This window comes from Lemur catta, chromosome 14 (genome assembly GCF_020740605.2).
Source record: "Lemur catta isolate mLemCat1 chromosome 14, mLemCat1.pri, whole genome shotgun sequence".
Taxonomy (NCBI): Eukaryota; Metazoa; Chordata; class Mammalia; order Primates; family Lemuridae; genus Lemur; species Lemur catta.
In genome coordinates, this window is record NC_059141.1 from 47,046,320 (window position 1) to 47,063,923 (window position 17,604).

Consider the following 17,604-nt stretch of genomic DNA (forward strand, 5'->3'; position numbering starts at 1 on the left):
TTCATAAGTTTTAAATGGTACATCACAATGCTTACACCATTTACTACATTTCATCTCATCACATAGGCATTTTAGCATCTTACATCATCATAAGAAGAAGGGTAAGTACAGCACAATAAGATATTTTGACCCTAGGCAACAAAGTGAGACCCTATGTATAAAAAAAAATTTTTTTTAAATAATTTTTAAAATATGGAACGCTTCATGAATTTGTGTGTCATCCTTGTGCAGGGACCATGCTAATCTTCTCTGTATTGTTCCAATTTTTTAGTATATGTGCTGCCAAAGCAAGCACTAAAAAAATTTTTAAAAAGTAGATATTTTGAGGAAAAAAGACAGACCACATTCACATAACTTTTATTACAATATGTGGTTATAATTTTTCCATTTTTAGTTATTCTTGTTAATCTCTTACTGTGTCTAATTTGTAAATTAAACTTTATCACATGTATGTATGTATAGAAAAAAACATAATATAGGGTTTGGTAATATCTGCAGTTTCTGGCATCTACTGTGGGTCTTAGAACATATCCCCACAGATAAGGCGGGACTATTGAACTACAGAGCTCAATTAGGTTCAGTAGCTTTTTTTTTTTTCTTTCTACTCTGTTGCCCTGGCTAGAGTGCAGTGTCATGATCATACCTTACTGCAGCCTCTAACTCCTGGACTCAACTGATCCTCCTGAGTAGCTGCAATACAGGTATGCTCTTACCACGCCCAGCTAATTTTTCTTTCTTTCCCTCTCTCTCTCTCTGTTTTGTTTGTTTGTTTGTAGAGATGGGATATCACTAAGTTGCTCAGGCTGGTCTCCAAATTCTGGCCTCTGTGGCAGTCCTCCTGCCTTGACCTCCCAAAATGCTAGTATTACAGGTATGAGCCATCACGCCCAGCCATAGGTCAAGTAGCTTTTTATCTTCCTTTTAAGATTAAGCAACTAAAGTTAAGAGATCTGCACAAGGCCACTGCTAATAATAGTTAACAATTATTGAGAGTTTACTTTGTACCAGGTACTAGGTTAAAATATCTAGGCTGGGCGCGGTGGCTCACGCCTGTAATTCTAGCACTCTGGGAAGCACTTTATTCGCTGATGTATACCAAACAAGTAGAAGGCACATAGCTGCCATTCTAAATATTCCCTGTAAGAATTAATGAATGTCCTCTTAATCAGCAGAAGAACAAAATAATTAAATACTTTTTTTTTTTTTTTTTTGGAGACAGAGTCTCGCTCTGTTGCCCGGGCTAGAGTGCCATGGCGTCAGCCTTGCTCACAGCAACCTCAAACTCCTGGGATCAAGCAATCCTTCTGCCTCAGCCTCCCGAACAGCTGGGACTACAGGCATGCACCACCATGCCCAGCTAATTTTTTCTCTATATATTTTTAGTTGTCCATATAATTTCTTTCTATTTTTAGTAGAGATGGGGTCTCACTCTTGCTCAGGCTGGTCTCAAACTCCTGAGTTCAAACGATCCACCCGCCTCGGCCTCCCAGAGTGCTAGGATTACAGGCGTGAGCCACCGCGCCCGGCCAAAATAATTAAATTCTTACTACTGCTGCAATCTACAGATATTGTCTTTCTACAAGTCCTCATAATGTGGAATTTTTTAAATTCCCAGCCTTAAATAATTAAGTGATGACAACCCAGGGAAGTAATTAAGTAATTAAGAAAGGGTAGAGATTGAAACATCTCTTTCTGGGAAGGCAGAGGAAATTCCTAAGAGGCAATATGAACCTTTTGGCCCCACAGTCACACCAACAGTAGGGCTTGTCAAGTAGTTGTGGCACCGCTTACTAGAATCACTGCAACCAATTTTGGTTGTAGACAGTTTTGCACAATTTTCTGGTCATCTTTAAAAAGCTGACTTCCAATATTTGCTTTCCTTTCAGTAAACAGCAAAATCCAATTCTACACTCTCGGTCACTCATGATCTTTACAAAAGAAAGGAGTGCCCAGCATGTTTCACTAAAACCCTCCTCTCTGTAAGGGATCTCCTTCTTTTCCCCACTATCCAGCCCTGGAGAAGAGGTGCCTGGTTCAGCCCTTCCACATCCCCAGCCTCTGCCCGAAAGCCAAAGGCCCCACTCGCCAGGACTCGGCTGTCACTAGTCAAGTGATTATTAGAAACAGGTTATGGCAGGTCACGGAGAACACCCGGCAGCGCAATGAAGCAGCCACCGTCCAGGAATGTTATTAAGGCCGCTGGCTTCCGACCCGCACCCGATCCTGCCCCTGCAGCCGTGAGCACAACCGGATCTTCTTGCCGGACACCTACCTCCCGCCAGAAAGGAACGCAGCCAGTAGAAGTCTCGGCGGGCGGTGGGCCCTCCGGCCCCTGGCGGCATCGCGGAGGAAGGGTCAGCCGCTGCCAGGGCCGCCGCGGCCGCCATCAGGACCAGGGCCGCCTCGGGAGCCTCAGCCGCAAACTTACGAACCGCCAGCTGGTATCATAGCCGGAGCAGCCAGTTATAAGAGGCCGTCCGCCCCGCCGGCGGGGCCGAATGACACCCGGCGCCGCGGCGCAGGCTGATGGCGTAGGCCAGGGGCGGGGCCTGGGTCTCCGCCCGACGGGGCCGGGGTGGGGCCGGGGTGGGGCCGGGGGGCGGAAGCGGGAGTCTCTCAGGCTCTTAGCCTCCCCACTTCGGCCACGACCCGAGTCCCTTCTGCCCGCTTCCCTGCTCAGGCCCCTCTGTTCAGGCAGAAGAAGGAAAGGGTGGCCAGCGAAGAGGTCTTATCGAAACCCACTACCTTCCAAAGCTCTCCTTCCATTGACCTGTAGTGACCACTGACCTGTGACCGCCCATAAGGCTGTCTTCTGACGCCCCCCTAAGATGCACCCTTTCCAGAAGTAGTATTTGCCTCATCACCTTTCCAGGCATCTTTGAATTTGCTCCCATATCCAACTAAATCAGCTCTGCCTTCTCAGAGCTCCTCAATAAACCTCAGTTATTGCCCTCTCTAATCACCCTGTCTCCGCCCCCACCCCCACAAAGCTTCCACTCCACCCCTACCACTTCTGCCAAAAACATATTGCTAAAGCAAGTTATTCTTCCTTTGGAGCCCTACAAATTACACAAATACTTCTGCCTCGTCAGGCCCTTCTGAATCTGTTTGTGTCTTCAGCTTAGTTCCTTTTTTCTTTTTTCTTTTTTTTTTTCTTTTTTCATGAGACAGTCTGGCAGTGTTGCCCCGGCTGGAGTGCCCTGGTGTCAGCCCAGCTCACAGCAACCTCAAACTCCTGGGCTCAAGCGATCCTCCTGCCTCAGCCTCCCGAGTAGCTGGGACTACAGGTGCCCACCACCACGCCCGGCAATTTTTTCTATTTTTGGTAAAGACGGGGTCTCACTCTTGCTCAGGCTGGTCGCAAACTCTTGAGCTCAAGCGATCCTCCCACCTTGGCCTCCCAGAGTGCTAGGATTACAGGTGTGAGCCTCCTCGCTGTCCCCGCTTTCAGCTTAATTCTTAAATTCTACTGAGCATTACTTCCTACCAAGCCCAAATCCCTGCCCTACACTCCTGTGAACATCCCAGTTTCTTCTCCCTAGCCCTGGCAGTATTCCAAGATTATTTATTAATTACCCCTTACTATTCTCTTACTGTGAGCCCTATCACTTCCAACCTGGGCAAAACTCATTCTTATTTCTTATGACCAAAATTATTCTGAACTTTCATCCTCTCTTTCAGAAATTATCTTTTATAATTGTCCTCAGTACTTACTACAACCTTCCCCGGTTTCTTTTTCTTTCTATGCATGTGCCTCTGACACATTGAGTTGGTAAATGATGAGTTACTGGCCGGGCGCGGTGGCTCAAGCCTGTAATCCTAGCACTTGGGAGGCCGAGGCGGGCGGATTGTGTGAGCTCAGGAGTTCGAGACCAGCCTGAGCAAGAGCGAGACCCCGTCTCTACTAAAAATAGAAAGAAACTATATGGACAGCTAAAAATATATATATAGAAAAAAATTAGCCGGGCATGATGGCACATGCCTGTAGTCCCAGCAACTCGGGAGGCTGAGGCAGGAGGATCGCTTAAGCCCAGGAGTTTGAGGTTGCTGTGAGCTAGGCTGACGCCACGGCACTCACTCTAGCCCGGGCAACAGAGTGACACTCTGTCTCAAAAAAAAAAAAATGATGAGTTACTAATGATGCATCAAGATTTCAAATTTATTTTTCCCTCTCAATTTTCAGTTTCTACCAGAAAATACAGAACCATTTATTTACATTATTATTTATATTTTACATGTCTAATCTGAAGAATCGCAAAGTTCCAGCCAGGGGCGGTGGCTCACACCTGTAATCCTAGTGCTCTGGGAAGCTGAGGCCGGAAGATCACTTGAGGTCAGGAGTTTGAGACCAGCTTGAGCAACAGGGAAACCCCATCTCTACAAAAGATAGAAAAATTAGGCCGGACTCGGTGGCTTGGTGGCCGAGGCGGGCAGATAGTTTGAGCTCAGGAGTTCGAGACCAGCCTGAGCAAGAGCGAGACCTCATCTCTATTAAAAAATAGAAAGAAATTATATGGGGGGGGCAATATACATAACCTAAACTTTTGTAACCCAATAATATGCTGAAAAAAAAAGAAATAAACACTTAAACTCACAAATAAAATTAATATAGTATGTATGAAAAAAATAAATACATCATGTTGGGTAAATCAGAAAAAAAAAAAAGAAATTATATGGACAACTAAAAATATATACAGAAAAAATTAGCCAGGAATGGTGGCGCACGCCTGTAGTCCCAGCTACTCGGGAGGCTGAGGCAGGAGGATCGCTTGAGCCCAGGAGTTTGAAGTTGCTGTGAACTAGGCTGACACCATGGTACTCTAGCCCAGTTGACAGAGCGAGACTCCATCTCAAAAAAATAATGATAATAAATAAAACAAAGTTCTCTAAGGCAGAGATGGTTGCATAATATAATTAATGATACTGAATTGTATGCTTAAAAATGTTTAAAACAAGGCCGGGCGTGCTGGCTCACGCCTGTAATCCTAGCACTCTGGGAAGCCAAGGTGGGTGGATCCTTTGAGCTCAGGAGTTCGAGATCAGCCTGAGCAACAGCGAGACCCCGTCTCTACTAAAAATAGAAAAGAAATTAGCTGGACAACTAAAAATATGTGGAAAAAATTAGCCAGGCATGGTGGCGCATGCCTGTAGTCCCAGCTACTCTGGAGGCTGAGGCTGTAGGATTGCTTGAGCCCAGGAGTTTGAGGTTGCTGTGAGCTAGGCTGACGCCATGGCACTCAACTCTAGCCTGGGCAACAGAGTGAGACTCTGTATAAAAAAAAAAAAAAAAAAAGAATATTTAACAACTAATAGCTGGAGTCTGAGGAAGAGAAGAAAAATCAATCATGTCCCTCAAGGAATTTACTCTTTCATGGAATGAATGTGGACCTAATGGTAAAATAAGTACAGTAAGACACACATAAGGTAAAAAATAGAGATGCAGAAGAAAGACTATATTTGTCAATGGTCATCAGGGAAGGAAGTCCTTTGCCATGGCTAAGCATGTACCCTGGCAAACACAGACACACAGACACACACAAAATAAGGAAACACAACTTGTTCAAAGAACAGTCCAGTTTGCCTAGGTCAATTTCCTCGACCTTCTCAGAACTCCTTCCTCATAATTCCCCAACATTTGTACAGCAGACCACTGAGCAATAAAATTAGAGAAGTAGATCAAGGTTGTATTATAAACAGGTTTAATTGTGGCTAAAGAGTATAGACTTAATTCAGTAGATAATATGATCTTGGTGACAGCTATGTTTTAGAAAAATTAATCTGGGAGAGATAGGGTGATTGGGAAGGCAGACAGTGAGAGACCTGACAGTAGGGAAACCAGTTATGAAGGTTTTGCAACACTCCAGGCCAAGTGGGCTGGTGGGAGCATGAAAACAAGGTGATCCAAAAGGAATTGGATAGAGGAGGCAGCACTTGCAGGGCTTGCTGAGGAATTAGATATGGAGGGCAAGGCCAAAACAGAAAAAGTCAAAGCTGCTGCAAAGTTTTTTTGCCAGGGTGGTTAAGAGACTTGATGGTAGCATTAACAGAATAGGAAAGACAGAAAGAAGAGCTGGTTTGAGACACAGAGGGGATCAAGGATGGTTGGTACAAACTAAAGATGAAAACATACAAAAGCACCAAAGGACTTATATCAGGATAGCAAAGGTTTTTTGAATATAGACAACATACGATTAGTGCATAGACCATACATAACAATAACTACCTAAAAAAGACTTCCTTGAAAGCTCCTCTCAACACCACATGTACCTCAACATAACATGAATAGGGAGAAATTGGTGTGCTTTTTAATAAACATTGCCTTGGACCTTAGCTATCTTTAAGACTTCTATTATGTAGTCTCTTTTAGACAACAGATCATTAACTTTTATATATTTATATTTATCAGAAATAGGTATCACATATCACAGATGCCTTATTAGTTTCAAAAACTTTAGGGTCATATATAATTAGCCCCATGTATAACATATGGTCTTTGCTCCTTTAATGTAGAATTTGTCAACCAGGTACAGTGGCTCATGCCTGTAATCCTAGCACTCTGAAGGCAGAGACGGGAGGATTGTTTGAGCTCAGGAGTTCGAGACCAGCCTGAGCAAGAACTGGATTCTGTCTCTACTAAAAATAGAAAAGATTAGCCAGGCATGGTGGCAGTCACCTGCAGTCCCAGCTATTCTGAAGGCTGAGGCAGGTGAATCGCTTGAGCCCAAGAGTTTGAGGTTGCAGAGAGCTATGATCACTGTAGCCCGGGTGATGCAGAGCAAGACCCTTTCTCAAAAGTTAAAAAAAAAAAGAGAGAGAGAGAGAGAGAGAGAGAGAGAAATGTGGAAGTTTGAGGGATTTAAGTTACAACCAAAGCTGTTTTTAAAGTGAAGTGTGTAAAGATGTAAAGATGTCATTCAATCAATAGTAGCAATTATTCACACCCACCAGCAATAATTACACTGAAAGTATTTACTTACTGTTTGTCTCCTAAAAGATAAAAACACTTTGAAAATATTATCCAATAGCTGCTGTCAGTCAATATTTGTTCTATCAGCAATATTTATTTAGGGCATTATAGCATGATAATGCCCTATAGAAAGATAGGATACAAAAGAAATAGAAGATTTTGAGTTGTACCAGGGAGCTTTCAAGTAGTTGGGGAAATAAAACATTGACACATGTTATACTAACGAATGGTACCAAAATTACATGCTGGTGAGTACAAATTAATAAAGTTCAATACTATTCTTCATGAATGCTGAGGACAGGGTAATAATTCAGGTGTTATCTCAGTTTGGTGTGATTGTTCAAGAACACTTCTAGGGGAATTGAGTTGTCATTGGATTTTAAATAATAGAATTCTAGAGATAGTAAGGGCCTTAGAAATTTTCAAGGCAAGGCCGGGCACAGTGGCTCACACCTGTAATCCTAGCACTCTGAAGGACGAGGTGGGAGGATCGTTTGAGCTCAGGAATTTGACACCAGCCTGAGCAAGAACTGGACCCTGTCTCTACTAAAAATAGAAAAAATTAGCCAGGCATGGTGGCAGTCACCTGTAGTCCCAGCTACTCGGGAGGCTGAGGCAGCAAGACTCTGTCTCAAAAAAAAAAAAAAAAAGAAATTTTCAAGGCAATGACAAATATTTTTCAGTATTTTATTATTTTGTTTGTTTGATTGAGACAGGGTCTTGCTCTGTTTCCTGGGCTAGAGTGCAGTGGCATCATCATACTTCACTGCCACCTCAAACACCTGGGCTCAAGTGATCCTCCTGCCTCAGCCTCCAGAGTAGCTGGGACAACAGGCACACACCACCACACCAGGCTCATTTTTCTATTTTTTCTAGAGGTGGAGTCTTGCTCATGCTCAGGCTGGTTTTGAACTCCTGGCCTCAAGCAATCTTCCTCCTCCACCTTCCAAAGTGCTAGGATTACAGGTGTGAGCCACCACATCTGGCCAATACTTTTGAATATCTAGAGGAGGGGATGGGAAAGGGACCCATAAAGCTACTGTTTTGTATGGTTTGATACTAAGTGCTTTACATTTATTGTCTTATTTAAGATATTGTAGCACTGAGTTTACCAACAAATTAGCCTCATTTGTACAAACACGTAGAATTACATAATTGCAACCATAAAATTTGGATAGGACCTTAGATAGGCATTCAACAAAAATTTCTTGAGCTATTGGGTGCCCACTATGTGCCAAGCCCTGAGGTAGGCACTGGGAACATAAAAATGAAAGACAGTCCCTTAACAGATATACAAGTTGGTGAGTAATTGGAGTACAGTATGTGAGAATTGCCATGAGAAAGATTTGGTAATATTGCAGAAGCATCACTGAGTTCCACAGAGTTATGGAGCTCCTAATTCTGCCTGGGTAATTATGTAAGGCTTCACAGAGTAGGAGGTCTGTGAGCTGGGTCTTGAGGGATTAGGATGAGTTTGCCAAGTTGACAAGAATGAAAATAACATAGGGGAAGGACAGGACAGACATGAAGGAAAGGACGTTCTAGGCAGACCTGCATCTGTCCCAACCTTTCCATCCCCTCTATTCACAAAGCCTGAGAAAATATATTTGTTAGGAGAGACTCACCAGGTAATTAAGAGACCTTTACATTAATTCTTAGGGGAAAGATGTCTGGAAATAATTCAGTTAGTCGTTTTTAAAGTGCTGACTACGTCAAGGTTATGACATAAAGAGAAGCATCAGAGTGGAGCAGGTCCCAGCATGTCCCAGGTGAAAATGAAAGGAAAATAGACCAGGAACACAGCACATGGGTTTGGAGGCTAGAGATGACAAACTAGAGTTATAAACCAAACAGTCAGGGCTGGCAATTCAATTTTGCAAGTCTTATACTGAGACCAGGAGTCCTGAAGTGCTTCCAGTACCAAGAGGCTTCTGAAGAAGGGAGCAGGTAGAGAGAGAAGAAGGTAAAGCAATGTGGTTGGACATGTAGGTGGCCCATATAGCTGTCACAGAATTCCAAGAAGGAGGCATTTTAAGACAAAGGAGAATGAAGATGTGTTGTAAATGTAGCTCTAGAAGAGTGGGTAAATGGACTCAAAAATAAATGATATTGAAGGAACAAGAAACAGCAAATAGAAATTGTCCAGGAAATAAATAACGCAATAAGGTCAAGTTTGTTGTTTTTTTATTTTAGAGTATTATGGAGGTACAAATATTTTGGTTACATAAATTGCTTTTGTACAGTTTAAGTCAAAGTTATAAATGTGCCCATCACCCAGGTTGTGAGCACTGGACCTGTTAGGAGTAAATTTACTCATCCCTTCCTCCCCCCTCCCACCTGCTTGATTTCCAATGAGTTTTATTTCCATATGTGTACATAAATGTTGATCGATTAGTTCCAACTTAATAGCAAGTACATGTGGTGTTTGTTTTTCCATTCTTGTGATACTTCACTTAAGTTCCATCCAGGTTAATACAAGAGGTATTAGTTCACCATTTTTTTATGGCTGAGTAGTATTCCATGGTATACGTATACCACATTTTATTATCCACTCATGTATTGATGGGCAGTTGGATTGTTTCCACATCTTTGCAATTGTGAATTGTGCTGCCATAAACATTCAGGTGTAGATGTCTTTTTTATAAAATATTCTTTTTTCCTTTGGGTAAATGCCAGTAGTGGGACTGCTGGATCCAATGGTAGGTCTACTTTTAGTTCTTTGAGGTATCTCCATACTACTTTCCATAGAGGTTGTACTAGTTTGCAGTCCCACAAACAGTGTACATAAGTGTTCCTATTTCTCCCCATCCATGCCAGCATTTGTTGTTTTGGGATTTTTTGATAAAAGCCATTCTCACTGGAGTTTATGGTTTTAATTTGCATTTCCCTGACGATTAGAGACATTGAGAATTTTTTCATGTTTGTTGGCCATGAGTCTAGTCTATCTTCTTTTGAAAAGTTTCTGTTCATATCTTTTGCCTACTTTTCATGGAGTTGTTTGATGTTTCCTTGCTGATTTGCTTGAGTTCTCTGTAAATTCTTGTTATCAGCCCTTTATCTGAGGTATAGCGTGCAAATGTTTTCTCCCATTCTATAGGTTGTCTATTTGCTCTGTTGATTGTTTCCTTGGTTGTGCAGAAGCTTTTTAATTTGATCAGGTCCCATTTATTTATTTTTGTTGTTGCTATTGTAGCTTTGGGGGTCTTCTTCATAAATTCTTTGCCTAGGATGATGTCTATAAGAGTTTTTCCAATATTTTCTTCTAGAATTCTTATAGTTTCATGCCTTAAGTTTAAGTTTGTTATCCATTGTGAATTAGTTTTTGTGAGTGGTGAGAGGTGTGGATCTTGTTTTAGTCTTCTACATGTAGAGTTTTCCCAGCACCATTTATTGAATAGGGATTCTATTCCCCAGTGTATGTTTTTGTCTACTTTGTCAAAGATCAGATGGCAATACGAGGATGGTTTTACATCTGGGTTCTCTGTTCTGATCCATAGGTCTATATCTCCATTCTTCTGCCAGCATGATGCTGTTTTGGTTACTATAGCCTTGTAGTGTAGCTTGAAGTCTGGTAAATTGATGCCTCCCAATTTGTTCTTTTTGGCTAAGGTTGCCTTGGCTATTTGGGCTCTTTTCTGCTTCCATACAAAGCATAGAATTATTTTTTCTAGATCTGCAAAAAATGACATTGCTATTTTAATGTGGGTTGCACTAAATCTGTAAATCACTTTGGGTAGTATAGACATTTTAACAATGTTGATTCTGCCAATCCATGAGCATGAGATGTTTTTCCATTTGTTGAGATCCTCTGCAATTTCCTTCCTCTGTGTTTCATAGTTCTCCCTGTTGAGCAAGGTCAAGTTTTAGTAAACATAAAAGACCTATACACAGCTGAGAAGGAATTAATAAAGAAGAGACTGAAGATGCTAGAAAGAGGGGCTCATTAATGGAATAAGAGCTGCTTAAATAAAGCAACATGGAAACTATGGACTGAAGGACACAAGTTAATGGTCAGCCATACAACATAGGGAAGAAACTTCAGGTAAGGAAGGAAATAGTACTGTTGAGGAAGGGAAGAAAAGGTAAATAAGAAATCTATTGGCCAGGCGTGGTGCCTCACGCCTGTAATCCTAGCACTCTGGGAGGCCAAGGCGGGAGGATTGCTCGAGGTCAGGAGTTCGAGACCAGCCTGAGCAAGAGCAAGACCCCCGTCTCTACTAAAAATAGAAAGAAATGATTTAGACACCTAAAGATATATATAGAAAAAAAATTAGCTGGGCATGGTGGCACATGCCTGTATTCCCGGCTACTCAGGAGGCTGAGGCAGGAGGATTGCTTGAGCCCAGGAGTTTGAGGTTGCTGTGAGCTAGGCTGATGCCATGGCACTCTAGCCCGGGCAACAGAGCGAGACTCTGTCTCAAAAAAGAAAGAAAGAAATCTATTGCTTGAGGGCCTTTCCTGAGATGGTGGGCTGTGAACAGCTATGGGATTGAAGAGAATGAAGGTTTAGAGCTGGTCCCATGGGAGGAAATGGTGAGAAGCCACCAAAATAGGGATTGCTGAGAAGCAAAAGGCCTCAGGAAAATTTAGCTCTTAAGATTTTTTTTTTCTTTTTTTTTTTTTGGCCCAGTAAAGTGGCTCATCCCTATAATCCTAGCACTCTGGGAGGCCGAGGTAGGAGAATCACTTGAGGTTAGAAGTTCAAGACCAGCCTGAGCAAGAGCTAGACCCCATCTGTATTAAAAACAGAAAAATTAGCCAAGTGTGCTGGTGCATGCCTATAATCCCAGCTACTTGGGAGGCTAAGGCAGGAGAATCACTTGAGCCCAGGAGTTTGAGGTTGCTGTGAGCTAGGCTGATAGCATGACACTCTAGCCCAGGTGACAGAGCAAGACTCCGTCTCAAAAGAAAAAAAGAGGTTTTTTTTCCAATTTTCTTTGTTTTTTCTTCTCTTCTTTCAATAAAGACAGGGGTCTCGTTATGTTGTCTAGGCTGGTCTCAAACTCCTGTGCTCAAACAATCCTCCCACCCCAGCCTTCCAAGTAGCGAGGACTACAACTGTGAGCCACCACACCAGGCCACCTCTTAAGATTCTGGAGCTGGTTAGAGCTCCAACAGAATTCTACCACTTGCAAGCAGGAGTATAAAAAATGGATGATGAGTATGTAGAGGTGAGGTGGAAGTACTTCCAGGTTGAGTTTGGGACTTTTTTTTTTTTTTTTTTGATCTGAGACAGTTGATCTGACAACCACTAAGACAGCTACTAAGTGACTAATGGGTGGGTAGTGTACACAGCATGGTTACAGTTATAAATTGTTAATTTCTGGAATTTTCCACTGAATATTTTCAGACCACATTGACCCAGGGTAAGGGCAGGGACTACTGCAATACGAACTATGTTTTATCTTTGTCCCCAGCTCCTGTCACAGAGCTCCTAAAACTCTGGGTATTTCCTGAGTGGAAGAAATGTCTTTAGTTATTCATAACAAGCCCCTTTATCACAGCAGGGTTTATGCTAATGAGGTGACTTATGGTGGAGTTGCCAGGTAGTCTAGGTAGCCTTAGCCTAAGTTTAGCCACCAAGTGATTCCAGGATTGGAACTTTTTTTTTTTTTTTTTTTTTTTTTTGAGGCAGAATCTCACTTTTTCGCCTGGGCTAGAGTGCCTTGGCGTCAGCCTAGATCACAGCAACCTCAAACTCCTGGGCTCAAGCAGTCCTCCTGCTTGAGGCTCCCAAGTAGCTGGGACTGGAAATACAGGCACGTGCCACCACGCCCAGCAAATTTTTTCGAGATAGGTTCTGGCTTTTGCTCAAGCTGGTTTCAAACTCCTGAGCTCAAGCGATCCTCTCGCCTCAGCCTCCCAGAGTGCTAGAATTATAGGCGTGAGCCACCGCTCCCTGGCCTCAGGATTGGAACTTTTAGCCCCATCCACAGATTTCTGGGAAAGAGAGCGTGGGTGGGCTGGAAATGACACACTGTACAAACTATTGGACAATGCAATTTGTTGAGTTTTTGAGTTACTGAACACGGAGCTGCTGGGAGGATGGCGGCCAAGAGAGGGCTCCGAAGCTCTGTGAGCTCTCCCTCTCACAATCTTGCCCCATGCATCTCTTCATCTGGGTGATCATTTGTAGCCTTTTAAAGCATTTTCCCTGAGTTCTGTGAGCTATCCTAGAAAATTATCAAACCCAAGGAGAAGGGTTGTGGGAACTGTGATTTCTAGTTGGTCAGAAGCACGAGTCACAACCTGGAACTTGTAATTGGTGTCTTGACTAAGCCCTTAACCTGTGAGATAGTTTCAGAATTGAATTGAATTACAGGACACTCAGTTTGAGAATTGTTTGGTGTGTGTGGGAAAACCCTCACACATCTAATCACAGAAGTGTTCTGTGCTGTTGAGTATAAGTAGAGAGAAAAAACCATTTTTTCCTCAGTCTACCAGTAAATGCCAATTCTTGAAAACCTGCTCATTGCAAATTCTCTGATAATTCCCTTGGGTCTTTTCTACTCTAAATTTTTCTTGCTCCCTTGGATTCCTAGCAGAATTGACAGCACTAGATCTTTTGTAATGTTTAGCTACTGCTGGCTTCTGCTGTTGCAGATTTATCTTGCCTAGTTTTTTCCCTGATCACCCACAAGTCCTTGAAGATTGTGCTGTCCCAGGTCACCAAGAGAGAACTAACCCTTTTCTACCTAATATTACATCATCTATCTATCTATCTATCTATCTATATCTGACCCTGATCTCCTTATAGGAAATAATGAGTCTGTCTTTCTTAGTTGCTATACCATTTATACCACCAGGAATTCAACCACACTTAGTATTGCCAAACTTTTAAATTTTGGCCAATGTAGATTACATTCTTTAGGAAAAAAGCCCTGTGTGTATGTATAGGTATATGAGTTTGAGGAGAGTAGACTATATGTTTTTCCTAGGGCACTACCCAAGTTAATTAATAAGCAGGGCAGCTAAGATGATTTAGAGATAGAGCAACAGTAAGATGAGAAAGAATTTCAGAAGGAACTAGAGTTATGTTTTTAGGAGTTAGATAAGTGCAGTTCCAATACCCATATTATATCTTCACATCTCTTTTCTAAAGAGGTGACTGGAAATAAGACATGAATTCTTGCTTTGTTATTCAAGAAAAATGGGGTAAGTTATTATAATTGTAAGGATAGGGGGAAATTTCATAAACATTTAGTATTTGATATTGAGGTCTGGAAAGAATGACACTTTTTTTTCTTCTCCTTGGGTAGACACTTCATGTTATTGTTCAGTTTCCCATGACTTGTTCAACCTTTTAGTTTCTATTATAAATATGCAACCCCTTTTCTGACAGGTTCAGATAGACCTGATGTTGCTAGGCACTATGTCTGAGAAGCAGATATCAAGGTGGCTTTAAATGTCATCTACAAGCTGATGACTCCCAAATTTGCTTCTCCTAGATAACTATCTTTTCCAAACTCAAAATCACCCCAGACTTGGCCATTAGGAGGGACATATATACTTTTTGATGGGCGTTTAGATGGTTTCCAATTTTTTACTGTTGTGGAACACAGTGAAACTGTTCTATTGACACAGACACAATCCAGCCTTCAGGGCCTTTGCACATACTTTTTCCTAAGCATGCAATGTTCCCCCAGCTTCTTCCCTTACCTTTTTCAGAGCTACTCAATGAGATCTTCCTTGATTGCTGAATCTAAAATTGCAGTCCTCCCCGGGACTCCCAGTCTCCTCTGCTTTTTTTCCTTCCTTGAACTTATTGTCATCTGACACAGTATATATTCTGCTCATTTATTTCATTTATTTTCTACACCCCTACCTCTACCCCATGCTGGAATGACAAATCCACAAGGGCTGAGGTTTCATTTTGCTTACTGCTGGTTTTCTCAGAATTCAGAACTGTTCCTGGCACTAAGTAAGGACTCAATGAACATTTGTGGAATGAATGAAGAGAATGAGTGTTACCATGGACATCTTTCTGCATCATTGTTTTTTTTTTTTTTTTTTTTGAGACAGAGTCTCACTCTGTCACCCTGGCCAGAGTGCCATGGCATCAGCCTAGCTCACAGCAACCTCAAACTCCTGGGCTCAAGCAATCCTGCCTCAGCCTCCCGAGTAGCTGGGACTACAGGCATGTGCCACCATGCCCAGCTAATTTTTTTTTCTATATATGTTTTTAGATGTCCATATAACTTCTTTCTATTTTTTTTTTTTTTTTGAGAAAGTCTCACTTTGTTGCCCGGACTAGAGTGAGTGCCGTGGCGTCAGCCTTGCTCACAGCAACCTCAAACTCCTGGGCTTAAGCGATCCTACTGCCTCAGCCTCCCGAGTAGCTGGGACTACAGACATGTGCCACCATGCCCAGCTAATTTTTTCTATATATATTTTAGTTGGCCAGCCAATTTGTTTCTATTTTTAGTAGAGACGGGGTCTCGCTCTTGCTCAAGCTGGTCTCAAACTCCTGACCTTGAGCGATCCACCCGCCTCGGCCTCCCAGAGGGCTAGGATTACAGGCGTGAGCCACTGCGCCCGGCCTCTTTCTGCATCATTGTATGATTTTCCTATTTCAATACATTTTAAAGTGAATCAGTTCAACTAATTGACAAGAAGCTGATATTGCTATTTCATGATAGTCTTTTTCTTTTTGTTCTTCATGAAAACCAAGTATGTTTGTTTTTGTGGTGGTTGTTCTGTTTTAAGATGGATTTCATTATGTTGATTAGACTGGCCTCAAACTCCTGGGCTCAAGTGATCCTCCTGCCTCAGCCTCTGGAGTAGCTGGGACTAGAGGAACTGGCCACTGCACCTAGCTGAAAATCAAGTTTTGAGTCAAATTCTCCCAATATTCCTTTCTTTTTATCTAAGTCCCAGGAGAATGTTTCTAACAAGATATTAACAATTAGGCTTTTCAAAGCATTGACTAAGAAGAGTCAATTTTTGGCTGTAAGATTTATTTCAGGGCCAGGCGCGGTGGCTCACGCATATAATCCTAGCACTCTGGAAGGCCGAGGCGGGTGGATCTTCTGAGCTCAGGAGTTCAAGACCAACCTGAGCAGGAGCAAGACTCCATCTCTACTAAAAATAGAAAGAAATTATACAGACAACTAAACATATATATAGAAAAATTAGTTGGGCATGGTGACACATTCCTGTAGTCTCAGTTACTTGGGAGGCTGAGGCAGGAGGATTGCTTGAGCCCAGGAGTTTGAGGTTGCTGTGAGCTAGGCTGATGCCACAGCACTGTAGCCTGGGCAACAGAGTGAGACTCTGTCTCACAAAAAAAAAAAAAAAAAAAAAGATTTATTTCAAATGCCTCATTTCTGACTTTGTTCAACTAAGATACTTTATCTCATTGTAGCACTGAAAACACTGTAACTCAGTAATCAGTTTGCTTTGCTTGCCATCCTGGAATCTGTGTTCTTTCCGAGGAGAAGACAAATTTTATTCATCTTTGTATGCCTAGATCCTAGCTGAAGAATAACTTTGAGTGACTTAGTGGGGAAGGTTGAAAGTTTAGGGTTCTTTCTCTTTTTTCATTATTTATATTTAAAATTTAATAATTTTGTCTTTTATTTTTTTTACTTACCACTACACTAAAGAGGAAGGAATCTTTCTCAAAAGGACATCCTGGTGATGCTTACAAAATATGTATAACAAAGAGTAAAGTTTAAGTGCTGAATGGGGGTAGAATGGTGTATGAAACAATGAGAGACTGAATCTTTTCTGTTTCGTTTAAATTTGACCTGAAGGAATGATAGCTGCATCAACAGCAATTTCCTTACCACCATGACCCCATTAAAGTCCTAGATTCCTTTGTCTGTGTGATGACTGACTGCTGGAAGGAGCAACAGCCATCAAACATTCAGGGAGAAATTCAGATGCTCTAGTCAGTGTTAATTCTGGCATAATGCCACTGATTATTCCTCGTAATGCTGAAAACTCACCTCTTCTGGAGCCTTTATTTCTTCATCCATAAATTGATACCACCACTGCCCAGGTCCAGGGCCATATAACTAACAAAAATATTATGATGACCTGTGCAGACATCAAGAGCAGAGTCAAGGAATACAACCCTCATCTGGTTTCTCTCTTTGGTGTTCAGGGCGGTTTTCCACTGCTCGCGACCCAGATACTGCTCAATGGTGTCATCTCTGACCTGGCAACCCCTTCATGTGTCTATAAACATGCAACTTAGAGATCCTAAAATCTTTTTTCTCTCAACCCTAATGCCCCCTCCGAAAAAAGGTAATGACAAAATCTTGACACCTCTCTACATCTCCAGTACTCTCCATTGACCTCCAAAAAAAAAAAAGATGTTGGGAGAGAAGAGGAAGGGGCGGAGGGGGAGAGGGAGGGGTCGACAGGGCAGTCCAGCTCCAGTTTGGGGAAATCCAGCTCGTGTTTTGCCTCTCGCTCAGCAGTGCAGGGTCCAGCGAAGGCAGAGCCCCAGCTTCACTCCCAGAGGTTTGTCCTGGGGAGACACTGCTGCTCCGGGGGGCTGACCTGGCGGGGAGTGGCCGCACAGTCCGCTCCGGCGCCGCTTTGTGCGCGCAGCCACTGGCCCCTCTACTCCCGGGTCTGCCCCCCGGGACACCCCCCTGCCCCGCCCAAGTCATGCAGTTCTACCTGCC

At 42.6% G+C, this 17,604-nt stretch overlaps 1 protein-coding gene and 1 non-coding gene across 2 annotated transcripts in view; both read right to left on the minus strand.

Annotated features, from left to right (window-relative positions):
• The window catches only part of SLC25A16 (solute carrier family 25 member 16), a 33,985-nt gene extending 31,451 nt beyond the window's left edge, over positions 1-2,534 (minus strand). Inside the window, exon 1 of the mRNA XM_045569295.1 lies at positions 2,273-2,534. Within this exon, the coding sequence (XP_045425251.1) occupies positions 2,273-2,387 (115 nt within the window). The 5' untranslated portion in view covers positions 2,388-2,534. The remainder of the gene's footprint in view (positions 1-2,272) is intronic.
• On the minus strand, positions 187-295 carry LOC123650542. The gene has a single exon (XR_006739400.1). It is a non-coding gene; the product is annotated as a U6 spliceosomal RNA (small nuclear RNA).
• Positions 2,535-17,604: the final 15,070 nt, after the last annotated feature.